The sequence below is a fragment of the Colias philodice genome, chromosome 10 (assembly GCF_061535455.1).
Source record: "Colias philodice isolate Cphi_HAF_F1 chromosome 10, ilColPhil1 Martin Lab GWU primary, whole genome shotgun sequence".
Taxonomy (NCBI): domain Eukaryota; kingdom Metazoa; phylum Arthropoda; class Insecta; order Lepidoptera; family Pieridae; genus Colias; species Colias philodice.
Window position 1 is genome coordinate 5,128,984 of NC_143095.1, and position 27,057 is coordinate 5,156,040.

Here is a 27,057-nt window from a genome sequence, read left to right on the forward strand (position 1 = left end):
ATTTCGTATGGCAAAAATTATTTGGTGAAATTAATAAAGTTTCAGTTGGTAACGAGTATTCTGAAATATTCGTATTAATGTTCATTACTTTAGCGAGTTGTTGTGTCAGGATAATTTATAACTGGGCCTTGTTTGTTTTGGAGCTTTCTTATAAGATTTATCATAAAAGTTTGTCATTTTTTGAAGCGATTGTAATTTTATTGAATCTTTTTTATTCAAGAACCTATGTCTTTTGATCTCTATTATTTAATGTTGCTTTTATAAACGAAATCTGTCTCTCCAAAATATGAAGAGAAACTACTTTCAAAGTGTAACAAATAGACAATAGGTAATTATGAATAATAATGAGTATCATATTGTGTTAAAATATGTTTCGTGTGAGTAGATATAAAAAAATTTCATCATATCTAACTTTACGTTTTCATATCAAGTAAAGTCGTGGATAATATGTTTAAAAAATACTTTTGAACCTGACTTTTTTAATACTTTATACATAATTTTGGAACGCTTCATCCTCGGTTGTATCCGTAGATCTTTTCATAGTGTCCCTGCAATTTCCCGTTTACGATTTGACTCAGTTTACAACCGCTATATAAAGCGGAGTTGTCATTCGTCTCAAGCGTTAACAAAGAATTAACAAATTACACCGGCAACTAGACGCTTCAGCTTCACGAAGATTTATAACGCTTTTCTTGACGTCATTGTCGGGATTAAACCAGTGCTTAACAACGTTACAAGGAGTTAAAGTAATTGAAAATGTTTTTGATAGATTAAAAACGTATGGACTTTGATGCGGACACTTGAAGGTTGTTGAAAAGAGATTATTATGATAATAAAGGTATGTTTCATATTTATTGAAAATAAAATTCCAAGAAATATTAATGATTTCTTTATTAATACAAAAATAAATAATATTATTTATTTAATACAAAATTATTAATATGTATTGCCACAGTAGGTATTGCGAAAAGAGCAACTAGTAGTCCATTGAATAAAAAGTTCTAGAGTGCGTGAGTTAGTAACGTAAGATGTTTCTTCGGAAACATGTCAAGAGTCCCTAGGTAATAAACATACTAAAACCCCGGGCCACTAGGAGGAGCCCCGGAGTGGGGGGAGGGGGAAAATGGGTCCATTTTTTCATTTTTCGCTTAAATCTCAAAAACGGTACATGTTAGAGAAAAACTTTCAAGGAAAAGTTGAAAGGCCATAAAATTATCTACAAGTTGTACCTGAATCATTTTTTCCTATATCCTACCGTTTCTGAGTTATACGCAGTAAAACATGATTTTGGCTCAAACAATTTCCACATCAATCGATCAAAAAATATTTCTTTCTACCAAAAAACTCAAAAGTGCAACTTGTGACCGGTACTGATAGATTGCTCTTAATTAGGTCTATAATTGGTAAAATAAACACATTCCTCCATGGAAGCCTTTAGGAGGAATCGATTGTCAAAATATTATATTATGGTAGTTTGAGTTACTGAACTTGATCTTTTTATTTTTTTCTTCCAAAAAACTCATAAGTGCAACTTGTGACCGGTACAGATAGATTGCTCATAATTGGGTCTATCATTGATAAAAATACCAGATTACAACACGGAGGCATTTACGGGGAATTGAATTTTATTAGGGTAGTTACGATACTTGAACTTTTTATTTTTTTTCTCCAAAAAAACTCAAAAGTGCAACTTGTGACCGATACTGATAGATTGCTCTTAATTAGGTCTATAATTAGTAAAATAAACACATTCCTCCATGGAAGCCTTTAGGAGGAATCGATTTTCAAAATACTATATTAGGGTAGTTTGAGTTACTGAACTTGATCTTTTTATTTTTTTCTTCCAAAAAACTCAAAAGTGCAACTTGTGACTGGTACTGTTAGATTGCTCTTAATTAGGTCTATAATTGGTAAAATAAACACATTCCTCCATGGAAGCCTTTAGGAGGAATCGATTGTCAAAATACTATATTAGGGTAGTTTGAGTTACTGAACTTGATCTTTTTATTTTTTTCTTCCAAAAAACTCAAAAGTGCAACTTGTGACCGGTACAGATAGATTGCTCATAATTAGGTCTATCATTGATAAAAATACTAGATTCCACCATGGAGGCGTTTACGGGGAATTGAATTTTATTAGGGTAGATACGATACTTGAACTTTTTATTTTTTTTCTTCCAAAAAAACTCAAAAGTGCAACTTGTGACCGGTACCGATAGATTGCTCATAATTAGGTCTATCATTGATAAAAAAACCAGATTCCACCATGGAGGCCTTTAGGAGGTATTGAATTTTATTAGGGTAGTTACGATACATGAACTTTTTAACTAACTACCCTAATAAAATTCAATTCCCCGTAAACGCCTCCATGGTGGAATCTGGTATTTTTATCAATGATAGACCTAATTATGAGCAATCAATCTGTACCGGTCACAAGTTGCACTTTTGAGTTTTTTGGAAGAAAAAAATAAAAAGATCAAGTTCAGTAACTCAAACTGCCCTAATATAATATTTTGACAATCGATTCCTCCTAAAGGCTTCCATGGAGGAATGTGTTTATTTTACCAATTATAGAACTAATTAAGAGCAATCTATCAGTACTGGTCACAAGTTGCACATTTGAGTTTTTTGGAAGAAAGAAATATTTTTTGGTCAATTGATGTTGAAATTGTTTGAGCCAAAATCATGTTTTACTGCGTATAACTCAGAAACGGTAGGATATAGGAAAAAATGATTCAGGTACAACTTGTAGATAATTTTATGGCCTTTAAATTTTTCCTTGAAAGTTTTTCTCTAACATGTACCGTTTTTGAGATTTAAGCGAAAAATGAAAAAATGGACCCATTTCCCCCCTCCCCCCACTCCGGGGCTCCTCCTAGTGGCCCGGGGTTTTAGTATGTTTATTACCTAGGGACTCTTGACATGTTTCCGAAGAAACATCTTACGTTACTAACTCACGCACTCTAGACCCCCCTTGGAGGGACTCATTCAATGGACTATAGTGTTTCGTGTCTGTTCCTCTCTTTAGAAACAGTATGCTAATTGAATACATATTTTTTAATTTTTTCCATTTAATGTTTTATTGAAAGAATGAAAAACAAACTTTTATAACAGGCATATCCCACTCACAAATTCTTCACAATTATTCACATAGAGTAGGTTGGTTGTACTATAAAATATCCCCATAGAGAAATGTATGGGCGGACATTTACGTGTTAAACTCAGAACGTGAATCATTACTATATTCGTACACGTATCTTTTGAGAACATGGGTTTTTCAATCACGCCTATCGTAAAACGACTATTCATATTAGAAACATCTGCATTACGTACAACTACGTTTAATGACTCATAGTGATTCATAAGCCCTACCCATTGATAAGCAACTTGAAAGCAGTCATTGTTGCTCGAAATCGGGGAGCAATATGCGGAAAGATTACGATCATCCAACCGTTCCTTCACAAGGGAATTTTAAACAGACAATAATTCTGAAACGAGTATAATATAAAAATGTCATGACGGTTGAAATTCGCCTCCATTAAAACATGCTTGGAAAGCCATGCCGCCTATAATTCGAAGATGAAAGAGCATAAAAAACCTTTATTTATGTCAATACTATAGTCACAAGGCAGTCTTGCGTTCAGTAAAGACGTAACTGCGGTAGCATTTTTATTTGAAGGCCTTATTGGATTCTCTAGTGGATTTTTTGCCGAAAGTATTCAATATTCAACATTCCATTCGATTGAAAATTATTTTACTTATCTTTCAAAAGGATACATGATTGCATTCTTGTTCTTCTTTTTTTCTGGACAAATTCTGTCTAAATGAAATATACTAAAAATACATAAGATTACTATTTACTCCCATTCTATTATTGTTACAAAATTTTATAAACGTTTAAAAATGTTTAAGTGCCCGTTAAATACAACATATTTATAACATTTATTTTTACTTGAAACAAATTGAACAGCCGGTTTATATATGATGTCATTTGTTTTTGTAATCGAGTCTGAAAGAACAATATATTTTCACCCATAACGGTCGGCGATGTGATGATGTATTGCCATATTTTACTACGATATTGTGAAATGATCGCAATGTATATTTACAGTTACGTGGATATAAAATTACAGGATTACATTTAAATATAATATTTCTAGTGTATGGGCGATAGATAGAGAGAGAAGGAGAATGTTTCTAAAAAAAAAAGTTGAGATTAAGAATCAATCTTTTATATTTTCCACAGTTTCTGTTTATTCCTATATAGCATATCGTATCAGTTTTGATTCTCTACATTTCATAAAAGATATTCAATTACCCAATTTAGACAATTATCACACTCTTCATCATCTAAATCGAGCGAGGTCATCAGTCCATCATTAGAGAATGTAACGCCAGACAATGGTTGAAGCCTTGAATCTAATCTCGTAATATACAACAAAGGCTCCCAAAATGTTATCGCGTATAATAGATCAATGGAAGATTTAAAAGATTGCAATCTTTGGCTATATAGACACTTTATCATAAGACTTACAGATTATATTCGACCACGATGGCCCATCTCAAACAAGCCTACGGCACAATGCAGGAGATTTAATAGTGGACTAATGTATACGCAACCCAGGCTCTAATTTATCATTTTCATAATCCAGTGAGCATTCGGCACAATATAGAAGCATTGAACGGTTAGATCAAACGCTAAATAGACAGCTTTGCATCGTTACTGAGATTATTAATATACATAGTAGTAGCAGAACTAATTTAGTGTGATAGTCCTTATTTTAATGAGCTTAAAGAAAAAAAAATCATCGATGAAAAGCTGTGAAGTATTTCATAAGATATAACCAAGTTATAGCACACGCTATTCTATTATAAGTAATTCGAATGGCAGAATTGGGATTAAACATTAAACTTCGTAAGAATAAGCTCCTCTTTACAGTTCGATTGACAATTTATTCCAAGCTGTATAGAATTTTATATTATCAGAGCTATGAGCAGGAGCTTTCCTCGGATTGCAAGTTAGTATTTTCATTTTAGAAAATGTTAAAAGTCTGAAAATCGGAACTTTATGAAGGTACGGTGTACAGATAATTCAAACAAATTTCAAAATCCTGTATTGCCGATTGCTCTCTCCACAAATCCACATTTATGCTCCTCATTATGAAGATTTACAGCTAAGCTTGGGCTAAATGTAATATTCCTTTTATCTTTTACGAGATTTGATCCTGCTGCCACGATAATTTGAGCAAGTATTATTACTTGAATGTTAAATTGACCGCAATAAACAAAAGCCGGGACTCAATGAGAATACCAAATTGAAAATTGTACATTAAAAATATATGAAGCGCGTTATAAGCTTTTGTATATAACTTCTAATACAACATCCAACCAAACTGAATTTTAATTTTATTTAATTAGGCATTTTATTTCAATTAAGTACATCACTGCCGTTAAAAGAATTTCATTATAAACTTCAATTGTTATTATTTACTATTTAATATTTATTTCGAATAATTTTATCACATATAAGAATAATGTATTCAATAGCGATGTGGTTATTGTTCGAACTGGACAAAAAATTATTTATGTTTCAGTTTGAATAATCAAGGAACGTCAAAACATTTAAACTTATTATTTAACGAGACATGCATGGAAATTAAAATAGGTATTTAAATAATGTTCGTGTTATTTATTTACTCAAATATCTCATCGTCTACCGGGCAACAAATATATTCTAGAAGGTTGCATGATGATAGTTGCGAATAATTTAAAATATTAAAAAAAAAGTTGATCATCTTAATTTGACACAAAAATTTTAAATTGCATATTACATGATACAAGTTTTCAATGAACAAGGAATAGGGATGACTGTGCCGGACGTATTATTTCAGCACTTGCTGATTGCTCTCACAACTTTATCTGTTTCTTTCTTTATAAATGCGCCTTTTCATTCGCCGGCCAGTGTAATTGATTTTACCGCTGCGACTTCAATGTTGACGGATCTGCAATAAGCTGTGGCCATAAGCAAGATTGGATTTTGATTTAACAATAAGTAGTCTTGAAAGAATGGATCTTTTCAATTAAGTAATAAGTTTTCTTTACTCTTGCTATCTATGTTATGTTCTATAAAGATTTAATTTAAAATCATTTCTTTTCAATGTTGCTTTATTATCCGTGTAACTCAATTACACAAGTCGCTTTAGACGTCGGGATATCTGACAGAGTAGGTAATGAAAGTAGAGCTTTTAAAGTCGCACGGCAAAAGAGCAGAATCGATTCCACGCGTTTCTAGGGAAAGAGTTTTAAAGCTTTTAGAGTTGGATGTTTCACTTAGTCATTTCGTTAATAGGCATTTTCGAACGTCTTGAAAAATATTATCAACTTTTAATGACTGTTAGTAAATATCAGAAAGTTGATACTTTCTGAAGTTCTCATGACAGCACAGAGTCGGATAAATAAATTACTTTTTACTACTCACTTTTCATTTACAAAATGAAATATGACATGTTTGGATATAGGTAAACGTTAAAACTTAAAACTATGTAAGAATTCTAGTTACACATTATATTGTATTGAAAGAATTGGATTTTGGTGTTATTATGTAGGTACTCCAACTTTATAAAATTATATTTCAAACTCTACTAAGGGATTCGAAAAGTACTTCAATTTGGCCCTCACATTCTATACAACAGGAAATTCTTACTTAAAAGTTTACATCATTTTTTAGTTTTTGAAAACGAAAGAGGAGTTATGTGATGAATAAGTATGAGCTAAATTGTAAAACTTTTCAAGACTTATAGAAAATGCATTTAATAAATGAACATAAACGTAACATTGATAGAAAGACAAATCATAATATTATGCACAGAAACAAATGAATTTAAAAACGTTTATGAATCAGTGGGAAATATTATGAACAATACATTCAAAAATCAAAATTGTGAATGTCATATTTAAATTAGTTCACCCCATAATGTTAATAGGTTCAGTGCTGTCTGATTGTTTTATAGACGTTGATTGTTTTTGTTACTCTTAGTTATGAAACGACAATACTAAGAATAAGGTTAAGGCCTTAATTGTAAATGATTTCTATTAATTGAAAATAAGTATGACATCAACGACAGTAAGTCTGATTTGGAGTAATAGATATAAATGGATTTTTAATCTTTATTTTTTAATTCTATTTTACTGTATTAATAGATGATGATATTTTAGAAGTAGGTTCTCTTTAAATATAATATACTAGCTTTCCGTCCGCGGCTTCGCCCGCGTTTTCAAAGAAAAAAACCTGCATAGTTCCCCTTCCCGCGGGATTTCCGGGATTGAACCTATCCTATGTGTTAATCCAGTATATGTGTGCTAAACTTCATTGTGATCGGTTCAGTAGTATTCGCGTGAAAGAGTAACTAAGAAACATACATACTTTCGCATTTATAATATTAGTAAGTAGGACTTACGAAGAAATACTCAACATTCAAATATATTTGCTGTGGTACTTGTAATCTCGGATTATTTTTACGATGCGATATTTTTGAATTAAAAGTTTCGTAGAGAATTCGTTCGTTTATTATAATTAATTTTTCGTTGAATAATATTGTACCCCGTAACTTTGAATGCAAATAATATTACCACGTTCATTGTTTTAGCACTGAACCATTTTCATAAATTAGGTTTTATTATGCTAACATTTTATTTCATCGTTAAATAGAATTACGCAAGCTTCCCATTGCCTCCCATGTTCTGTTACGGTATGAATTTTATGACTTTCAGCCCCTAATTTTTAATTTAATTGCGTTATTACTTTCTAAACAAAATGATTATATTATAATGTTCATAGCAATGAAATTTTATTTTATGTCTGAACTTATTATTTAATTTTGGCCAAAATGTTTCGAAAAATTACTTTCTTATCACTTAGCTTATTTCTTTCCACTACTGGGACTAACGTGCCCTATGAAAAATACAAAATCCACCACACGATATAATTTTTCAGTACACGAAACGAAAGTAGGCTGTATGTTTGATTTGATGAATTATATGAATATTAATAATCGGTAATAAATATATATTATTGATTATAACTTATATCAAAGATAAAGCTTGCGTTCAAGGAATCCATTTATTCTACAGAACTCGACAGGCTTTTAACACCCGAGAATTATTATAGCTAATGTCTAACATGATTTAATCAAGTATTTGATGTTTATTTATGGTATAAATCTTAAACCTATAAATATGAATCTAATCAATACAATTGCAGCCTTTATTGACAATGACATGAGATCATTTTATTTATAGTTTATAAGAACAAAATTGTTGTGCAAACAGTTGGTAATTGCAAAAAAATGTTGCACATATGAAATTGAACAATATTGATTATATAAATATTTATTTAAATTTTAAACAAAGTTATATAAACCCTTGTTCCACATAAATTGTACTCTCATTTGACTCCATCTACATTCCAATTGGACTTTAAACCTCAATGAATTAATACAATTGCCGAATTCAAATGGAAATTTCATTAGCGAAGCACAAAATTTACGTTAGTTTAGTCGGTTTTGGTAACGAGCCTCCTTCTAGGCTGTTTTATTAAAACACGGGCGATATTTAAGTGTCGCAATTAAAGGGCACAAAATGGCGTCGCTAGAGGACCCTGTTAATTAATATGCGCGGTTGTTGACTTATAATTATTCCTGAGACACTAATGATCCGGTAGTGGCAAAGGGAAAATGTCGCACCTGGCGGCTAATTCTCTTATAGACTCATTCCCTTAATCTTGTAAGAGATATCCTCGCCTTAATACATTTCTGTGTGACAAAACTGGAAAGGCTGCGCGGCTTGTGTGGGAAAATGGAATTAGAATCTAAATTGTATTAAGCCTCCATACCTTACTTCGCGCATGTTTTATTGAACCAGCAAAGATAACCATCTTTATTTAAACAGCTACTTTAACTTTATCTTTTAACAATATGAATAGATCAAACGTGAACTAATAATGCGTAATACTGTAACGAATCTATTCGCAATCGTGTAATTATTAAGTCAACGTATTTTCCATGTGTGTTCCATGCGTTTTTCCGTTTTTACATCATTAACGTTAATTATATAAACCGTACTAAATTGGTATTTTCCTATACGCAATTATAGGCAACGTTTGTATAATGAACTCGTTCAGTATTTGCCATTGCTAATTCAAAAAAATGGCGACGTACTGCTTCATATTTTCAGTGTTGTTTTACCAAATTTTAATTTTTAAAACGCCAAAAGTAAAAAAAAACAAAAAGATACGAAAACTGTGCATGAGTCGGTCATGTAGAGTCGCTTGTTAGTACTTCAAACCAGAGTATAACATGGTATAACATCATTAAAATGCGTTTGCCTTTTTGGAGCTCAAATTTTGGAGTCTACACTTTGTTAACTTTTTTATCTCTAATCAATTGATATGTATTAAGTAATTAATTGAATCAATTTACCAGTAGTAGGTAAGCGGTACCATCTGGTACAAGAGCAGAACATTCATCAATCATTCCCATTTAATTTATATTATCGTCTAGACTGAAATCTGAGATGGGTTGCTACGTCAGAGATATTTTACATCGTGTAGTGAAACGGGCTTATATGGGTATTGTGAACGCTCATGTTCTATTTTTGACCAAGGATTGATTACCCATTTAATATATATCTTATCATTCAAGTAATATTAAATACCTACATAATAAAAAGGCGGTTTGTGTATATAACATTCGAGGTTAAAATTTATATTACACAAAAATTACAAGCGTAGGATTTTGAAGGGCCAATAAACTTCAAAGTGCCCATTTAATAATATTTCGAAATCGTAAATGATTCGTGAAACGTTGAATTTTTTCTGAATGGGTCCTTTTAATCATAAAACTGATACATAATTATATTTTTGTTAATTGAAGTAATAGTACATATATTCATTTTTAGAAAATTAAAAGAATTCAAGAGAGATATAAGATACGTATCTGTATTGAGAATAAAAAAAAAGATTTGATTATAAGTACATCTAATATCTATGTACGTATGTATTTTCTTCTGTATTTATTATAAAGTATAATGGGCGGGCAATAGGCGTTAAGCTTGCGAAGTGCGAACACATAAGTGTTTTGACGCTACATAGACTAACCTCTTGATTGGGTTCAAGTACCGAATTCGTCATGTTTAATTTATTTCGACAACAAAAACCTTGAGATTGTTTGCAAATGTCAGCACAAGTGGTAGTTACTCATCAATTACAAAAGAGGCGATTGTCGTTTACGTTGGTCGTTAAGTTTGCGACTGTCATCACGTATCCTGAATAAAATATCACGACCATTATGTAAAAGTTTGTAATGTAAACAGGGTTTCAAAAAGTAGAAGTTTCGCCTTGTCAAAATTATTCTGAAGTTTCAAGCGTGCATATTTTTTAATCTAAGGAAGACATTCTCTGACTATATAATAGTAGAAGTAAAGCTATTTCAATGCATACGATGACAGACAAATTGCTAACTGTTAATAATCCACCTCAAATTATTTAATCAAGATACATTTATTATATCAAGTAACTATGCAGCCTCATTAATTAATGAAATTCTAATTAATGTATCGCAGTCCAGTGGATTGATATTTAGTGCTACAATGTTACGCCTCTCGCAAGCTCTTGTTCATTCCATGTAAAATCAACTCATGTGGTAAATCGTTAGCATAAAGTCTACTTTTTGAAGTGAAACTTCTTTAGGCGCGTTGAGAGTAAAATTTCAAAGTCGCGTCATGGCAATACCATCACGTCATGAAGTAAGGCGACGATTGTGGTATCTTTGAACCTTGCCAAAGAAGTTTCACTTCTGACACGTGTGCTCAGCACACACGCTCTTTCCTTTTTTTTCTAATGCTTTATTCAAGCTTTAAATAAACATATTACTAACATATACTTCTGTATATTTTTGTAAATTAAGATAGGTATCCGATTTGCATAATGAGAAGAAGTGTAGGTTCATAGATACAAGGTATTACGTGCGTGCCATCAAATTTAATCAGGGAAGAATAAACAATAGGCACACAATAAATTTCATTATTGCGAAACAATTGCTTACGGGTGCTACGGTTTATGCTACAGAATGGTTTCAGCCAGTATAGTAACCCATCTTAGTTCATTTTGGATAGAATTATCACTGTCAAGGTTATCTAACGTCTCTGGGTTGAATTTTAGCAGGTACTTTTTTAAAAGTGACAAAATAAATGATAGAAATTTAAACATTTTCATTTCTCAACATCTTAGCTCAACATAGAGCAAACAATTTAATTTGATCGTCCTGGAAATCATTAAGGAAGGTCTTTGTTCAGTAAAAGATATCCAAACGCTGAAACACATCCGACAACGAAAAATAAAGGTATTAAAAGAAGGATGAATTCAAGCATGAAATCAAAGGAAGCAAAAATTCAAGCATGAAAATTGATATTTCAATGTATGTAATAAAGAATCATAAATCGTAAATAATCGATTTTAGTGTTAAATAAATTGTGATCTGTAGAAATTTTTCTTTTTAAATACACCATGAAAAAAATGGATTACGTAACATTTGTTATTGAAACAATTGAACTGAGTGGTTAAGTCTTTTTAGTGATAAATGAAAAAGCAATGAGTCTCTCCATTCAGGCAATCTTGAAGATTGCTTAAATATAACTGGGTTTACTTTTTATCATTATACTTCCAAATGTAAAGACATCACGATATATTTCATGCTTTACCTATATACAGTATCACATGAGCAATAATGCTACGAGTATAAACATACCAGAAAAATGTAGTTTATAAATAAAATAGATTTGATTTTATAAAATTATTGCATTGTCACCGATCCTTGATATGCAAACAAATTTTGAACTAAATCTGTCCGTTTGAAATGGGTCAAAATCGAGTCTTAAGGTCTTAAGTCAGTTACATTCAACATACAGATGAAGCTTTCAAAAGCCGAAAGCGTGTTAAAAAATACGAACGTCTCGCCCTAATCTTTAAACAAGGAACATAATGAACAACTAATATATGTTTAGAACATTAATTAATTTTTTGGCAACGACTGTCGACAAACAATAGTGTGGCATTGGTAAGGTTACTGAACTTGGTCGAAGTAAACTTAGGCTATCTTTTTTGTGACCATTGTTCGACATTTCGAGGTCGAACATCGTCTTGTTTACAGTTCCTTATATTATAATACATAAGTATCGTTATGTTATTTTTTATACATACCTATGTTTAAAATTAAGTTTCTCATGTAAGTGACTTATTGTCTTAATGGGAATAAATGTCTTTAAACCTTTTTTATCGAGATGTAAATGATGAAATAAATTTAAAACTGAAAACAAAAAAATACTGTGCTACTGATTCAACAGTCAAGTTAGAGTAAATAAAATTTATTGTCATGCTAATTCACAAGTGTTTAATATGTATAACAGAATAACGAGAAATTAACACTGACATAACAAAAGAATTATGTTACCACGTAATTAGTAATATCACTCTGGAAAAATGTACATATATAACGAAATCAAAAAATTATCAAATAGCATCTTAGAATGAAATATCATGTTACATAATATAAGTACCCGGGATACAGTATCATTAAGAAATATTTTGAAACCTCAAAGTGAGCTCAACGAAAACTGCGAAACGTTAAGTCTCACTTTAAAGTAATCGAGGTAAAATAATAATGTTTAAAAAATGTAAAGAGCATGCTGATCACGATTTTATGCTCCTATTGTAATTTACAGAATTCCTGCTTCCAGCTAACGTGATGACATACCAGATTCAGTTTATGGTCACGAAACGAATATTATTGATAATATCGGAACATTAATAATGGAATTTGTATTGTTAGTATGCAGATATCCTGAATTGATTACAATACATTAAACAATACTGTAGATGTTTGTACAAAAACATGACAATTAGAAGTTTAGTTTGGTCAAAGCAAATGGAATAAAACGTGTGAATGATTTATTTACATTTACACGCATTTTTAACAATATTAATATGCTTGTATATAATTTTTACCTTAAATATATAATATATAAATAATAAAGTCATATGCACAACAACAATTGTATGATCTAATCTAATGAATACCTCAAATGACTTCGCAATAACACGAAAAGGCCATGCAAATGTCACATAGAATTATATTCATTATCATTACAATAAATGCTTGAGCGAATTTGTGCAGATTGCATTCGACTAATCACTAAAGCATGATTTGAATGGATTAGTAAATAAGGCAGGGCATCTCTCACCATATTTTTGAGAGAACCCTATAGAACATAACTCCTTTAATTCTGGAAACAACACTGATAAAATCCGAAAGTGAAGTCTCGTGTCTCCTAGTGGGGTATGGGGCAGATACATCATTCAAACATCTGTTTCACTGATCGATTTTCTTTAGGGATAAGTAGGTGATCAGCCTTCTGTATCCAGGCTGAGACATTTTGGTCTCCACCGGGATTCAAACCTAGGATAATACCTGATACATATTATTAATTTATATATATTCGTTGCGAAACCGAAGTATGACCTCTAGACTACCCGCATGACTTCATGTGACAACGCAAACCACTTAGACGTAGATTCGATTTTTTTTCCGAGGTGTAAGGTCGCTGTTAAATTGTTCTAAAAGTCGTTGTCACTGGCTTTTTTGTATAGAAAATCTAACATTATACCAGGAATATGTCTTTATTATGCATATGCTTCATTTCGATGTCGTTTTTTGAATAAAATGTTTTTTTTTGTCATGGTAGACTAATGGCCAACATCACACCCATACAGCGGCGCGATTATCTTACATTTTATTTAAAACACCAAAAATAGTCTTTTCATATTAAATGTTTCTTAATAACAAATAAATCACTCGCATCAACCTCCTCCCTAATTTGAAGTAAAACTTTTAACTTTCTCATCACTTTTCACTCAACTCTAAGGTGTACAATTAAGTATAAGTTAAATTTGTACTACCACTTTAACTTAAGGCATGATAAAAATATCATGCCTTATGGAGAGTTAGCGAAATTTGATCATTATTTGTCTACGTATGATAATTTAATTCTGGATTGAATAAATTCGAAAAGGTTTTTCATTAAAAGAAACAACGGCGCTGTAATTGCGACCGCTCACCGATAATTAAGTTTATTGAAGCGCACTCAGGCAAGAACACATAGGTGGAATTATATTGTAAATTGTACTGATATACGCTTTATTTCTGTAACTTTGATATTCAAAATATGCTTGTTCGTGTATTCAGCAATTGGAATGTATCTTCTAAATATCAAGAATGTATGGTATTGTAATTTAATACGACAAAAACGTGCCAAAATTAAGAATAAGAATAACCAGCTTATTAGTAACTAGCTGTACCTCGTTGTTTTATCAGCATTTCTCCACTCCTATTGATCTTAGCATGATGTTATATAGTCTATAGACTACATCGATAAACGGTCTATCAAATGCTGGAAGAATTTTCAAATCGGACCCGTAGTTCTGGAGATTCGCGCCTTAAAGCAAACAAACTCTTCAGTTTTATATATTAGTAGAGATGACTATGTCTTAGATACCATAAAAATCAGGGTAGGTGCCCAATTTAGAACATCAAATCTCTGCGTTTTGTCATGCATGAGTCATGTTTATATTTTTATTTCAAAGGGAATAAATAGATACTCGGGCTCGAGCGATGTTTCGTAAATTTCGTAATAGCAATTTTTACGAAGATTTATCTATCAATATCTTAATTTAATAATAAATTCCGCTATGTAGTAGTTCAGTAAATCTGGACTATCTGACATTGTAAACATCGTATTGTGCCATTTACAATAATTCCCATCCAGTAATTCCAAAAAAAAAAGTCCATAATGCCAGTGCTTGGGAGAATATGCAGACATAAAGTTACCACAGATGAATGATTAGGATAGAATATACAGGTACGTACACTGTACAGGGTGTAATTGTTAAGTGTGCAGCACAGGCGATTATTCCGTAACTATAACAGACTAGCGGTCCGCCCCGGCTTCGCCCGTGGTACATATTTCGCAATAAAAGGTAGCCTATGTTCTTTCTCAGGGTCTAAAGATTTTCTGTGCCAAATTTCATCAAAATCGGTCCAGTAGTTTATGCGTGAAAACCATACATGCATACATACATACAAACCTTTCCTCTTTATAATATTATTATTATATTATTATATTAGTATTATATTAGTATAGATATCAAAAACTTTAAACTGATATTGAAAGTACTATGCCTAATGACAATAATTTTAAAAATGACTTTTTAAAAATAAAACGAGAAATGTCCAAAAATGTTATATCAAACGCTCCGCATCGCGAAACGCAACAGCATCTGGCGGGCTAGCTAATTAAACATGGATTGAATTATTATAAATTTATTCAAATACGTTCAGGTATGAAATAGCGCCACTAACTTATTTCTAAAAATCTGGGTAAACTCAAGAGCCTTCCTAGAAATGTTTGTATTACGTCTATCATTTAAGCTGATTTTCAATACAATTTTAATCCGCGACTTCTCAATTAATTTTATACCTTGTTACCTACGTTATAAAATCCATTTTCATATTAATAGATAATAACACGCGGTTAGTTATTTTGATTAATGAAATGTAAACATTTGCAAAAGCGTAAGAGCTCGCATTCCGATAGCAACAGTACACTTCATAAATCTTGACTGTAATGACTCTCCCCAGGGCTACATGAAATATGACCGCATTAGCAAGACTTTGTTATATATGTGTTATAATAAATATGTTACGATAAGGAAATCTAAATCATTTTTTCATAATATGAGAATGTTAATGAAAATGGTGATTAATTCCATAAGTATCCTAATTCGCCAATATATTATATAGTTGTTTATATGTATATCTTATCCACGGTGAATAAAGATTAAATTGCTTTTATTTACTTTATATATAGTCAGTCATATTGTTAGTGCTCTTTATAAAGTTTACAACAAGCAAATAATAATACAAAAAGGCTTCAAAAATGTATATATGAAACTTGCAATCAAGACGAAACCATCAAGCAATATATCATGTAATATGAGTCGAGCGTGTCAAAAATAATCGAAAAATACAACCCTCCTTCTGGTCCAGTCGGATGAAAAAAATCAACATGAACCTTGAGAAAGTGGTAATTAATCAATGTCCGAAATAAAATCAATTTGGAATCATTTGCACGCATGTTGCCTTTAGCATTCGTAAGTATTGTATATCAAGCAGCCATGTTTAATTAAAACCTTTGTATTGAATCTGCTGAAAATAATATTTAAATAAATAGATGTGGAAAATACACGCATCATTTATTTTTCATTCTTTTCATGAATAAAGTCGGTCGAGAAATTCGTAGACTTAAAAAAATGTGATAAAATTTATTAAACTTTTATCCATTCATCTATAATATGTACATTGTACATATAATAACATGAAAAGGTAGATAAGATCTACTCTTAACTCTTAAGTATAATAATTTAATTACGTCTTCAATTCTACTAACGCTGTGGTGACGGCATAATGTAGTCCTTATTAAAATGATGTCGTCATTTAAAGCTGCGTCACTTAAGGCTCCATTTTCTGAATAGCCTATAACATGGTACGGTCTATAAAAAATACGAATACGAATTGCGAACTTTCCGACGTTTTTTCGGGTAATGCTGTTAAATACTGAATACATGAATAAACTTCACGAAATGAATATAACTTAAAAAAAATTGTAGTAAAAATTTAAAAATAATATGACAGATATTAAACGAGATTTACTTTATCACACTAAATTTTTCCCAGTCTAAAAACAATTCCATCATTAATATAAGTCGTTTCTTCTAATGCATATTGTCAAATCTTAAATTGTAATACATGATCATTTTATTCTCAAAAGCAATAATACTAATAATTCCTTATTTTTGCGTTGTCGTAGCCATAAAGGGAAGTGACAGAGTTTTCCGAGTCAAATATCCGCTGTACTAATGCAGTGCTTTTTATTAAGGTCTATTGTTTTACGAGCCCGGAGTCGCTATTAACCCAGCTTTATCTTGACCCTTCTTTAAGTATGTGCTAAACACATTGTTGTTATCAAATACAATGATTTTTGTACATATTTACCCCAATGTTAAGTTTAATTTTCATGCAAATATTTTGAAGGGATGTTAATAGGCGTTTTTTAAAATGAAAAAGATAATGCGATTAGCGTTACTCCTGTAATTATCCTGGGATATGCCTTTCCGTTTTTACCACCAATTAGGGATTTTTTAAAGATTTTAATTTCTATAATACTTACCTGCGTATTTTTACCATCGCCGATATAGAAAAATCATTAACTAGTTTGAAGATACAACATTACTTTTGGTTAACATTGATTTCATGGGTCATGTTTTTTTTATTTTCTTTTATGATATGTCTCTGAAAAATTACAAAAGAAGAAAACATAATGATCTGGTTTTTTAATCAATAATTTGTTAAAACAAGCAAGGTTAGAACTTGCTTGTTTTAAGAAATTATTATAAATAGGTAAAAAAAAATTAGATTTAGCCATATAGGCATACCTTTTAATTTTCTTATGCACAAGAATATTATAGGTCTAGCTGTCTTTTTACGATTGAGACAGTGTTTGCACATTTACAATAATGTCACATTTCAAGTTTCCCTTACTTTTTGTGGATATTTTACTTCACATCCTTTTGTTATGAAATAATTTTCGATGTCCGTAAATATATACTAATATTATAATATTTTAAATAAAGCTGAATAGTTTGTTTGTTTGTTTGAACGCGCTAATCTTGGGAACTACTAGTCCGATATATATCTCGCTAAGACCAACAGGAGCGGAGCACTACAGGTAAAACCGCGGAGCACAGCCAGTACTTTATAAATTGCAAAGACTATTCAGCAACCTTATCAACTTACAGCCAAGCATTCAGCATTGAGTGAATGATGTGTACTTTGGCATAAGAATACATTCGAATTTAGAGAACTACATATATTTATTATATTTATGAATATTAATATAGTAATGGTGTGAGAGGGGCCCAAATGTGAAATTCAGCGTGATGTAGGTAGTTTTCTAACGGCCCCTTGATAGAAATGGTGATGGATGTAAAAAAAAAAACTTAAGCTGTTCCGATGAATATGAATAAATCGGTTAATTAATCTGCCTATGCAGCTAATTCACCATTTAATGATAAGGTCACGTCGTTTAAATTGAACGGAATTGTCAAACAAAACTATAAATTTGCAGTTTATTAACAATTCGTCATAATAGAGAAAATGACGTGAATCTAAACTTGTTTTATTAGTAATTAGTAATGCGGAAATAAATTCTGATATTATCTTAAAATGAGTAACTTCAGTATATTCTGATAAACTTTATAATCTTTGTATTAAAGGAAACACGTAGATATATAATTAAGTACGTAGGTACTATTAATAATAATTATTTAAGCGTGTAATAATTTGTATGTCAAGAATGTTGTTAATAGTTTAACGATCACATTTTTATAATTTTTATGTCATGTTGTATTTAAAATTCCCAAAGCAAGGGTTAAGAAGAATAAATACCTCTTCCTCTATAATCATATCACTACATAGTATAAAACAAAGTCGCTTTCTCTGTCCCTATTTCCCTATGTCCCTTTGTATGCTTAAATCTTTAAAACTACGCAACGGATTTTGATGCGGTTTTTCTTAATAGATAGAGTGATTCAAGAGGAAGGTTTTAGTATATAATTTATTAGGTTTTAGACAAAGCGGGCGAAGCCGCGGGCGGTAAGCTAGTATATCATATAATAATTACCAGAAAATATTATCTTGGTAGTTATTAAAAAGGACATAGGTAATTCATTGCTAACCGAAGTTCTCGATAATGATATAACGTTCACTATTTTTTATTACTATATTTTGGTGTTGAGAAAAATAAATTCTTAAATGGACATGAAGAGGGACCAAGTTCTTTTATTCTTTGCTAGCTTCAAGCTTGTAAGGATTTCAAAACAAAGTTTTATTGAACTTAACATCAATTTTTTCTATATACCTATAGTAATTTATAAGTCGACAACTATAACGTGGTATACGAAAACTTAAATGTCTGAAATAGTTCTCATTATGTTTCACACTTTACGTTTTTACACGCTTTATATTAGCTTCACCTGTATGTTTGTTTGTTTGTAACCGACTTCTTTGGGCGCGATTTTGACCCACTTTAAACGGCCAGATTTCGTTCTAACTTTGTAGATTTATTGAGGACCGATGACAATACACTAATTTGATAAAAATTTTCTATTTTTTAGTTCGGCTTTCTATAAAAAGCGTGTTTTTTAGTTTTTTTAAACTATTATTTATTTTACCTAGTTAATGAAGACCATAAACAAGCGTCAAAGAAAAAAACTGTAAAAGAAAGAATGGCTCTACTCTTTGCTATTTTTCCCGTTGATAGCCTGAAAGAAAATACTTTTTATGAATTATAACCCACTTTACACTGTAATTTAAGAAAAAAATGTATCCACACATATTTTTTTATTATTATTATTTATACACAAAAAAGATAGGTACATAGTTCTGCATTTACGTTATATTTTTTGATGAATTTTTAAATCAATGTACCTACAATGAGTGTGTTATTTAAAGAATTCGGTTAAATATTATAATGTGTTTCAGTTTAACCGTTCCAAATATTTTTCTGCATTTACAATTTATGATTGATGACATAAGCGGGTTCAATGGAGATATTTTTGAAGGCAATAATTTTACACGTAAAGAAAATATAAAGATAAATAAAATTAGGTTTTTATACGTCTGATGTAAAACTAGACCCTTATCACTGTTCACACGTATGAGTCTGTCAGTCTATATGAAACAGCCTTTCTTCTCTAAATCTAATGAACGCCTAAAAGAACTTACCGAAAGTCCTAAAATATGTGGTTAATAAAAGTTTATGGTATTACGACATATATTTTAATATTATATATGTTACCGGAAATGTATGTAATCCGTCATTGTATACAATTCCTAGGAAATGTATATAATTCCTAAAATCGCACGGAAATGTGTGAAATAAATTATTTTATACACATTTCCTAGGAAATCTATACATTTCCTAAATAGCTATCGGAAATGTAAAACATTTAAGATGTTGATATGTCGCAGGCTAATTGTATATAATCTGGCCGTTTACAAACGGTCGGCATTTTGTAGTAACTATGCCGATAATTCGTAATCAGAAATTTTTTCTTTGGATAAGGGGTGGGTTAGGTTAGGTTCGTGTTTTTTAAAACTACACAGAAATAGGAGCCCCACGAAGTGGGGCTCCGTCGGCTCGCGACCGTCTTTTTGTAGAATTTTGGAAAAAGACGAATTTTCGGCATATTAAAACAGCTAGCCGTAATGTAATATGGCGGATTATACAATCCGACTGCGCCAAATATACGCGGGGACAGCGGGACGAAGGGACTGATTACTTGCCAAATGAAAATTTGATTTTATAAGAATAAATATAAGTTGATTTTGTGATATTTACGTTAAAAGTTAGATAGTTGATTTTTAAAATGTTAATTAGTAAGATAATAATATGAACATAATACTATTACAATTTTACGGTATGTCTGTTACCCGATTGTATCAATAAGAGCCATAATAAAAAAAATAACAACGTGTTTTATTACAGAAAGCATTTACTTTACACATTTCCTAATACGATATTGGAATTGTATACAATTCCTAGGAAGATAATACATTTCCTAGGACATGCATGCATTAAATAGTTTTTTATACAATATTTTATACATTTCCTAAATGGTATCGGAATTGTACACATTTCCTAGGAATTGTATACAATTCCTTGATTTCATACATTTCCGGTAACATATACATTGGACTGATGGACGTAGGATATATTTTATTACGGGCAGAACTGCAACGAACCTTCTTAAATTCAGATTGTTGCTTTTAAGATCAAAGAATAAGGCAAGATAACTTTTTTAGAGTTATTTTTCTATTTTACCTGGAAATTTAAATACACCATTGAGTGACCATATAATATTTGGCCCCTTTTTCTCTGAAATCAAAAAGATCAAAATTGCCTATTTAATATTGAAACTCAAAAATTCTTCAATCTTTTTTACACCCAGAATCAGTAGGAGGCAGGAGCTAATAGCATTCTTTCTTTAACAATAATTATGCATAATTAAATGAAACAGGCTAAACGACTTAAAATGATTTCAAGGTGAATTGCCTATTTAAAAATACGTTTATTAGTAGTCATTTTTTAAAACCCAATTCACGTATTCAGATGTAAAATACAAATCGATATTATTGATATAATGGCTGGTAAGAATCTCATAGTAATGGGAGACTTCAATGCAAAAATCGGCCATCCTAAGTCAGAAGAAAGTTTGTGCATGGGAAGGTATGGTTATGGGCAACGCAACCAAAGGGGACAACAATTAATAGATTATGCCATTGAACATCAACTATGTATCATGAACACATTTTTCAAGAAAAAACAAAATAGAAAATGGACATGGATGTCACCTAATCAAAAAGTTAAAAACGAGATCGATTTTATTATGACCAACCAACCGCATATGATCAGCAACATCGAAATTCTTAACCAAATCAGCTTTGCTTCTGACCATAGGTTATTAAGAGCAACACTCACCATGTATCCTAGAACGAAAAGTAGGAGAAACTTCAAAAACTCTATAACAAACCTAAAAACCGAAAATGAAATTAAAATATACACCAACAACCTGAAAGACAATTTAAAAGACACAAACTTAACCAAAAACGTTCAAATATATTACAATTCATTGGAAAAACACATAAAAGATAGCCTACAAAGTGACCCTAACATTGAAAAGAAAAAGAATAGAATACTAAGTGACCATACCATAAATCTAATTAAAAAACGCTCGGAATTGATACTTTCTAAAAATAAAACCAAACAACAGAAAAAAGAACTTACCCAACTATTTAAAACCACGAATAAATCAATCAAACTTGACTACAATAAACATAGAGAAGAAATAATAACAAGGAATCTAAATACGAATAGAAGCGCTAAAAGAGCTTATAAAGAATTGACCCTTCAAAAGAAATGGATACAAAAACTAAAATACAAAACAAATGAAACCAAGACAAGAAAAGACGTGATAGACCATGCGACAGAATTTTACAGAGAATTATACAGCAAAAAAGGGAAGGAGATACAATACTATGGACACAATAGCGAAGACAAATATTCAATTGAACCAATAAGAGAAGGAGAAGTATACTCACAAATAAAAAAACTTAAAAACGAGAAGAGCCCTGGACCTGATGGATTGACGAATGAATCTCTTAAATTAGGAGCTCCTTTCTTACTGAAACACCTAACAAAACTATTTAATATGATACTAGATACGGAAACAATACCGAAACAATGGTGCTCATCTGACATAGTTTTGATATATAAAAAGGGGAATCCGCTAGAATTGAGTAACTACAGACCCATCAGCCTTCTACCTAGTGCATACAAGCTCTTCTCTTCTATTATATTAAATCGAATTGCTAATAAAATTAACCTCACGCAACCAGTGGAACAGGCGGGTTTCTGTTCAGGTTTTAGTACAATCGACCATATTCATACAGTGGAACAACTAATCCAAAAATACGAAGAATATAATATGCCTCTTTATATAGCCTGCATCGATTATAGTAAAGCCTTCGACAGCATTAGCCACAATTCAATATGGAACGCACTAAGGACATCAAACGTGGAAGACAAATACATTAACATTATAAAATGCATCTACTCCAACAGTACCAGTAAGGTAAAACTAGAAAGAAGAGGTGATCCTATTAGAATAGAAAGGGGAGTTAGACAAGGCGATCCTTTGTCGCCTAAACTTTTCATGGCTGTGCTGGAAAGTATATTTTCTAACTTACAGTGGACAAAATATGGTATTAATATTGATGGACGACGCTTGACGCATCTCAGGTTTGCAGACGACATCATATTATTCTCTGAAACAGCCAAACAATTACAAGAAATGCTCCGGGAGCTTGATAAAGAAAGTGGCAAAGTAGGCTTACAGTTGAATAGAAGTAAGACAAAAATCATTACCAATAGCATTAAAATACCTATCAACATAAATGGAGGCACAATAGAATACGTCAATAATTACATATATTTAGGAAAACAAATATCATTCAATAGAAACAATAACGAAGAAGAGGTAGAAAGAAGAATAAATATTGCATGGAAAAAGTTTTGGTCACATAAAGAAATACTAAAAGGAAACTACAGTATGAAGATGAAGAGAACGGTAATGGATACATGTATCTTGCCTAGTCTACTGTATGGTTGTCAAACATGGACCTACACCAATAAAGTTAAGCAAAGAATAAATACAACACAAAGGGCAATGGAGAGAAGTATCTTAAATATAAACATTAGGAACAAAATAAGTAACACAACAATACGCCAAAAAACAAAAATTTTAGATGCACTTACCCACGCCTTGAAGTTTAAGTGGCAATGGGCAGGTCACATTTCGCGCTACACTGACAAAAGGTGGACACTGCTTACTACCAGATGGAAGGGACCAGTATGGGGCAAAAGGAATGTTGGACGTCCATTCAAAAGGTGGTCTGATGATTTTATAGGGGTCGCGGGGAAAAATTGGATTTATAAGGGAAAAGACAGAAATCTTTGGAAGAAAATGGAGGAGGCCTTTACTCAAACGAGATCCATACCTCAACTAAATATACAATAAAACTAACACTTACTAACTAGCATAATAATAAATACTTACTAATAATACTAACACCATTTGAAATGTAAAAATTTGAGTTATGGAATAAAGAAGGCTTTATTATTATTATTATTATTGATATAAGATTCATAATAAGAGTGCTGTTAAAATTTTAAAGTGGAAAACATTCAAGTTGTTGATTGTTTATATAGAACAATTGCTGATAAGTCGTTTATTGACATACATTATAAAATAGTACTGTATAATGTATATTATATAGAAATACGCAAGTATCACTTAGTAAAAGAAAAACCTAAAAGCTCCCAATTAACTATTTATCACAAATAATTATAAAACAATTAAAAGTGGGTGCGTCTTATATAATACGTACCTAATATTATATCGTCATGTGTATACAAATAGGTAAATAGTATTTAATATGCGCGGGCGCAGTACTATTGGCAGTGCTGAACTGCTGATAATTCCGATCAGTCTTTCTCAAAATGTCATGAAGTGCGCACGTATGTGAGTTTATGATAAAAACAAAGCGCGATTGTGTGTGTGATTATCAATTAAAAACATTACCCTGAAGTAAAAGCAACACCAGTGAATAACTATAACTTGATTATAGGATAAATACATAGGAGAAACGCCATTTTATCGTGAATTCTTCCTGCTTGATCAACATATTTAACGTTCAAGGTATGTCTGCAAGTTATTTATGGATATTATAATATGTCTAAATCGTTAAAAACATTTGAATTTAAAATCAAATGAGCCATGAATATTTTTTTTTATTGTAAACTTTTTCTTGATAATAATTTGTCACTCATATAAAAAATTAACTGAGTAAAAAAACTTAAATTTCCAAAAATTATTAATATTTTTTTGATTTTATATCAATACGAAACTAAGACAAAATATTAATTAGAATACAGTAAAAACTTAAAAGTAAATAAAATCAAAAAGACGCAACTGTCGCGTCGTCTTGTCGTTGCGGTTATCCTTTTGTAACAGTATTTTTCCTCTATAAACAACCTTGATGTTATAGAAGCAAGGTAAATTTTTGCATAGCGGCCATCGTATTTGCTTTTCAACCGGTAGTGTAAGTAACGGTTTGGCAAAAGTTTTTCTCCATTCTCGTTAATGACAAATAAGAACGGTACATTTCAAATATGACTGAAATAAAGAAAAAGAAAGATACATATGGATATTAGAATAAAATACAAAAACTATTTTGTTTTTTTTATAGATGAAGCAGTTACTATTACTTATTGGAGTAATTTGTATATTAAGTATCGAAGCTCGCAATGTTCAAGAATCCGAAACCGATGCGACAAGCGATGACTCTGAAGAAAACACACTTCTGAAACATATTAAAGATCATGCAAATGGTCAAATGCGACACAGACGACGTTCAAGACAATCGCACTATGATTTTTGGAACCCTTATTCATTCGATATTAGAAGAGATTACGACAGACGCCAAGATGATGTGCTTGCCCAAATATTTAGACAATTAGAGGAACTGTCCGCTTATGTCAAACGCCCTCCCCCTCCGCCTATCTACATACCGTACCCAGTCATATATTCAGTGCCACAGTACAGTCCTTGTAACTGCAAACCGAGCCAACCGAATATAACGGATAGGCTTCCTGATATAGAAGACGAAAATCAAAATTGGGGCCCCGTACAAGAAGAGACACCTGAAGGGGGTTTCGATTCTGATGACGATGGCACTCGGCCAATTGTTTTAAAGCCTATTGGTTCGAATCGACCCTCACAAAGTCTACCGCCTTTGGAACATGGCAGCAGTCAAGCTGGGGTAAGTTAAACAAAGCTCCCATCTGATTCAAAACGAATATATGTGTACAACGTTAAAACCTTTGCAACCTAAAAAAACTTATATTTCAAATAGTATCTTTATTATTTGTATGTTTTTTTTTCACTTGGCAAACGAACACCTAACCTTCAGGGTTAGTTGACATCAGTTCTTTAAATACTGTAATACTATATTTTAAAATGTGAACTAAGAACTGTCACACATTTCAACATATTTGAAATTTAATCTTCCATTTTTATTATAGCAGTTATATTATGTTTGTTACCTCATCTGCAAAGATTACCTCATTACTTTATTATAATTTTTGATATTAAAACTCTATGACTTTACAGGTGGAGACCACAACTCGAGCATCAGTCAAGTTGCCTGGAATGTGCCAAGCTGCTGTATTGTTTTGTTGCAAGTTAGAGCAACAGCAAAAGTGCTTTACTAAATATGGTTGTCAAAGGACATATAGATCAGGACTGGCTTGTAGGCCAGAAGTGATAAAACGCGTTATAGCAGAATTCGCTGAAGCATATTCTCCCATTAACTAGTGTTAAGGATATGTATTGTAGTCATTCATCAGTATTCTCTTAATAATTTAGATAGGATGTAATTAAATACGAGAAGAGTACAATAAAGTGAGTTTCAGAGGCGAATTGTAATAGGGTAAAGTCATCGAGTAATTAAACCACCAAGCCGAGCCTTTTGTTATCTATCGCTATGAGAAACTTCACATGAACTGTATTCAAGTGGCGATTAACATAGCAGAGCATAGAAAGAATTGCATCAATTGCTCGCAATACTATTCTTTGTATTAGGAAATTGAGATTCTTCTCAATTTTCGAACAATTATTATCTGCTTTCTATTTTTGTAGCATTTTATTTTATATTAATGAAATAATCGTTAATTTTAGGACGAATAATTTATTTTTTTATACATTCTAGCATTCAGGACAATAGAGATAGGAAAAGAGTAAAATAATCAATCTTAAAATATTTTACGTCTGCCTAGCCGAACAAATGTTTTCCCAATGTATTTTCAAAAATTCACCACATCAAATATCAGAATTTTATTCAATAAAAATAATTTTCTACGCATTATAAGAACAAGTACCGTACGTACCAAGTACGTTATGAAAATAATACCTTTAGCATTTATGTTATTTTAAGTACTATTTTGTACCTAGATTTATATTGGCAGCTATGTTCCTAGTCTAAATAAAACTTATAAAGAAATATGTTTTTCATTTGCCCCCAGCCCTCATGGACATTTGTTCATCAATATGACCCATCATTTAATATTGTACATCTAAATATATATAGGTAACTAGAGGTCCGCCCCGGCTTCGCCCGTGGTACATATTTCGCAATAAAAGGTAGCCTATGTCCTTACTCGGGTATCAAAATATCTCCATACCAAATTTCATGCAAATTGGTTCAGTAGTTTA

General features: G+C 31.4%; 1 protein-coding gene across 1 annotated transcript; it reads left to right on the forward strand.

Annotated features, from left to right (window-relative positions):
- The first annotated feature begins 24,249 nt into the window (after positions 1-24,249).
- Positions 24,250-26,843, forward strand: LOC149485180 (uncharacterized). The gene is made up of 3 exons (XM_089699918.1): positions 24,250-24,483; positions 25,034-25,606; positions 25,957-26,843. The coding sequence occupies exons 2-3, from the start codon at positions 25,034-25,036 to the stop codon at positions 26,158-26,160; spliced, it is 777 nt and encodes a 258-aa protein (XP_089556044.1). The 5' UTR covers positions 24,250-24,483; the 3' UTR covers positions 26,161-26,843.
- The last annotated feature ends 214 nt before the right edge of the window (positions 26,844-27,057 follow it).

Excerpts from the sequence above, each read along its gene's own strand:
- LOC149485180 (XM_089699918.1), top strand. The coding sequence starts at position 25,034 with ATGAAGCAGTTACTATTACTTATTGGAGTAATTTGTATATTAAGTATC. Across the intron at positions 25,607-25,956 it reads ATGGCAGCAGTCAAGCTGGG|GTGGAGACCACAACTCGAGC; the intron begins GTAAGTTAAACA and ends ATGACTTTACAG.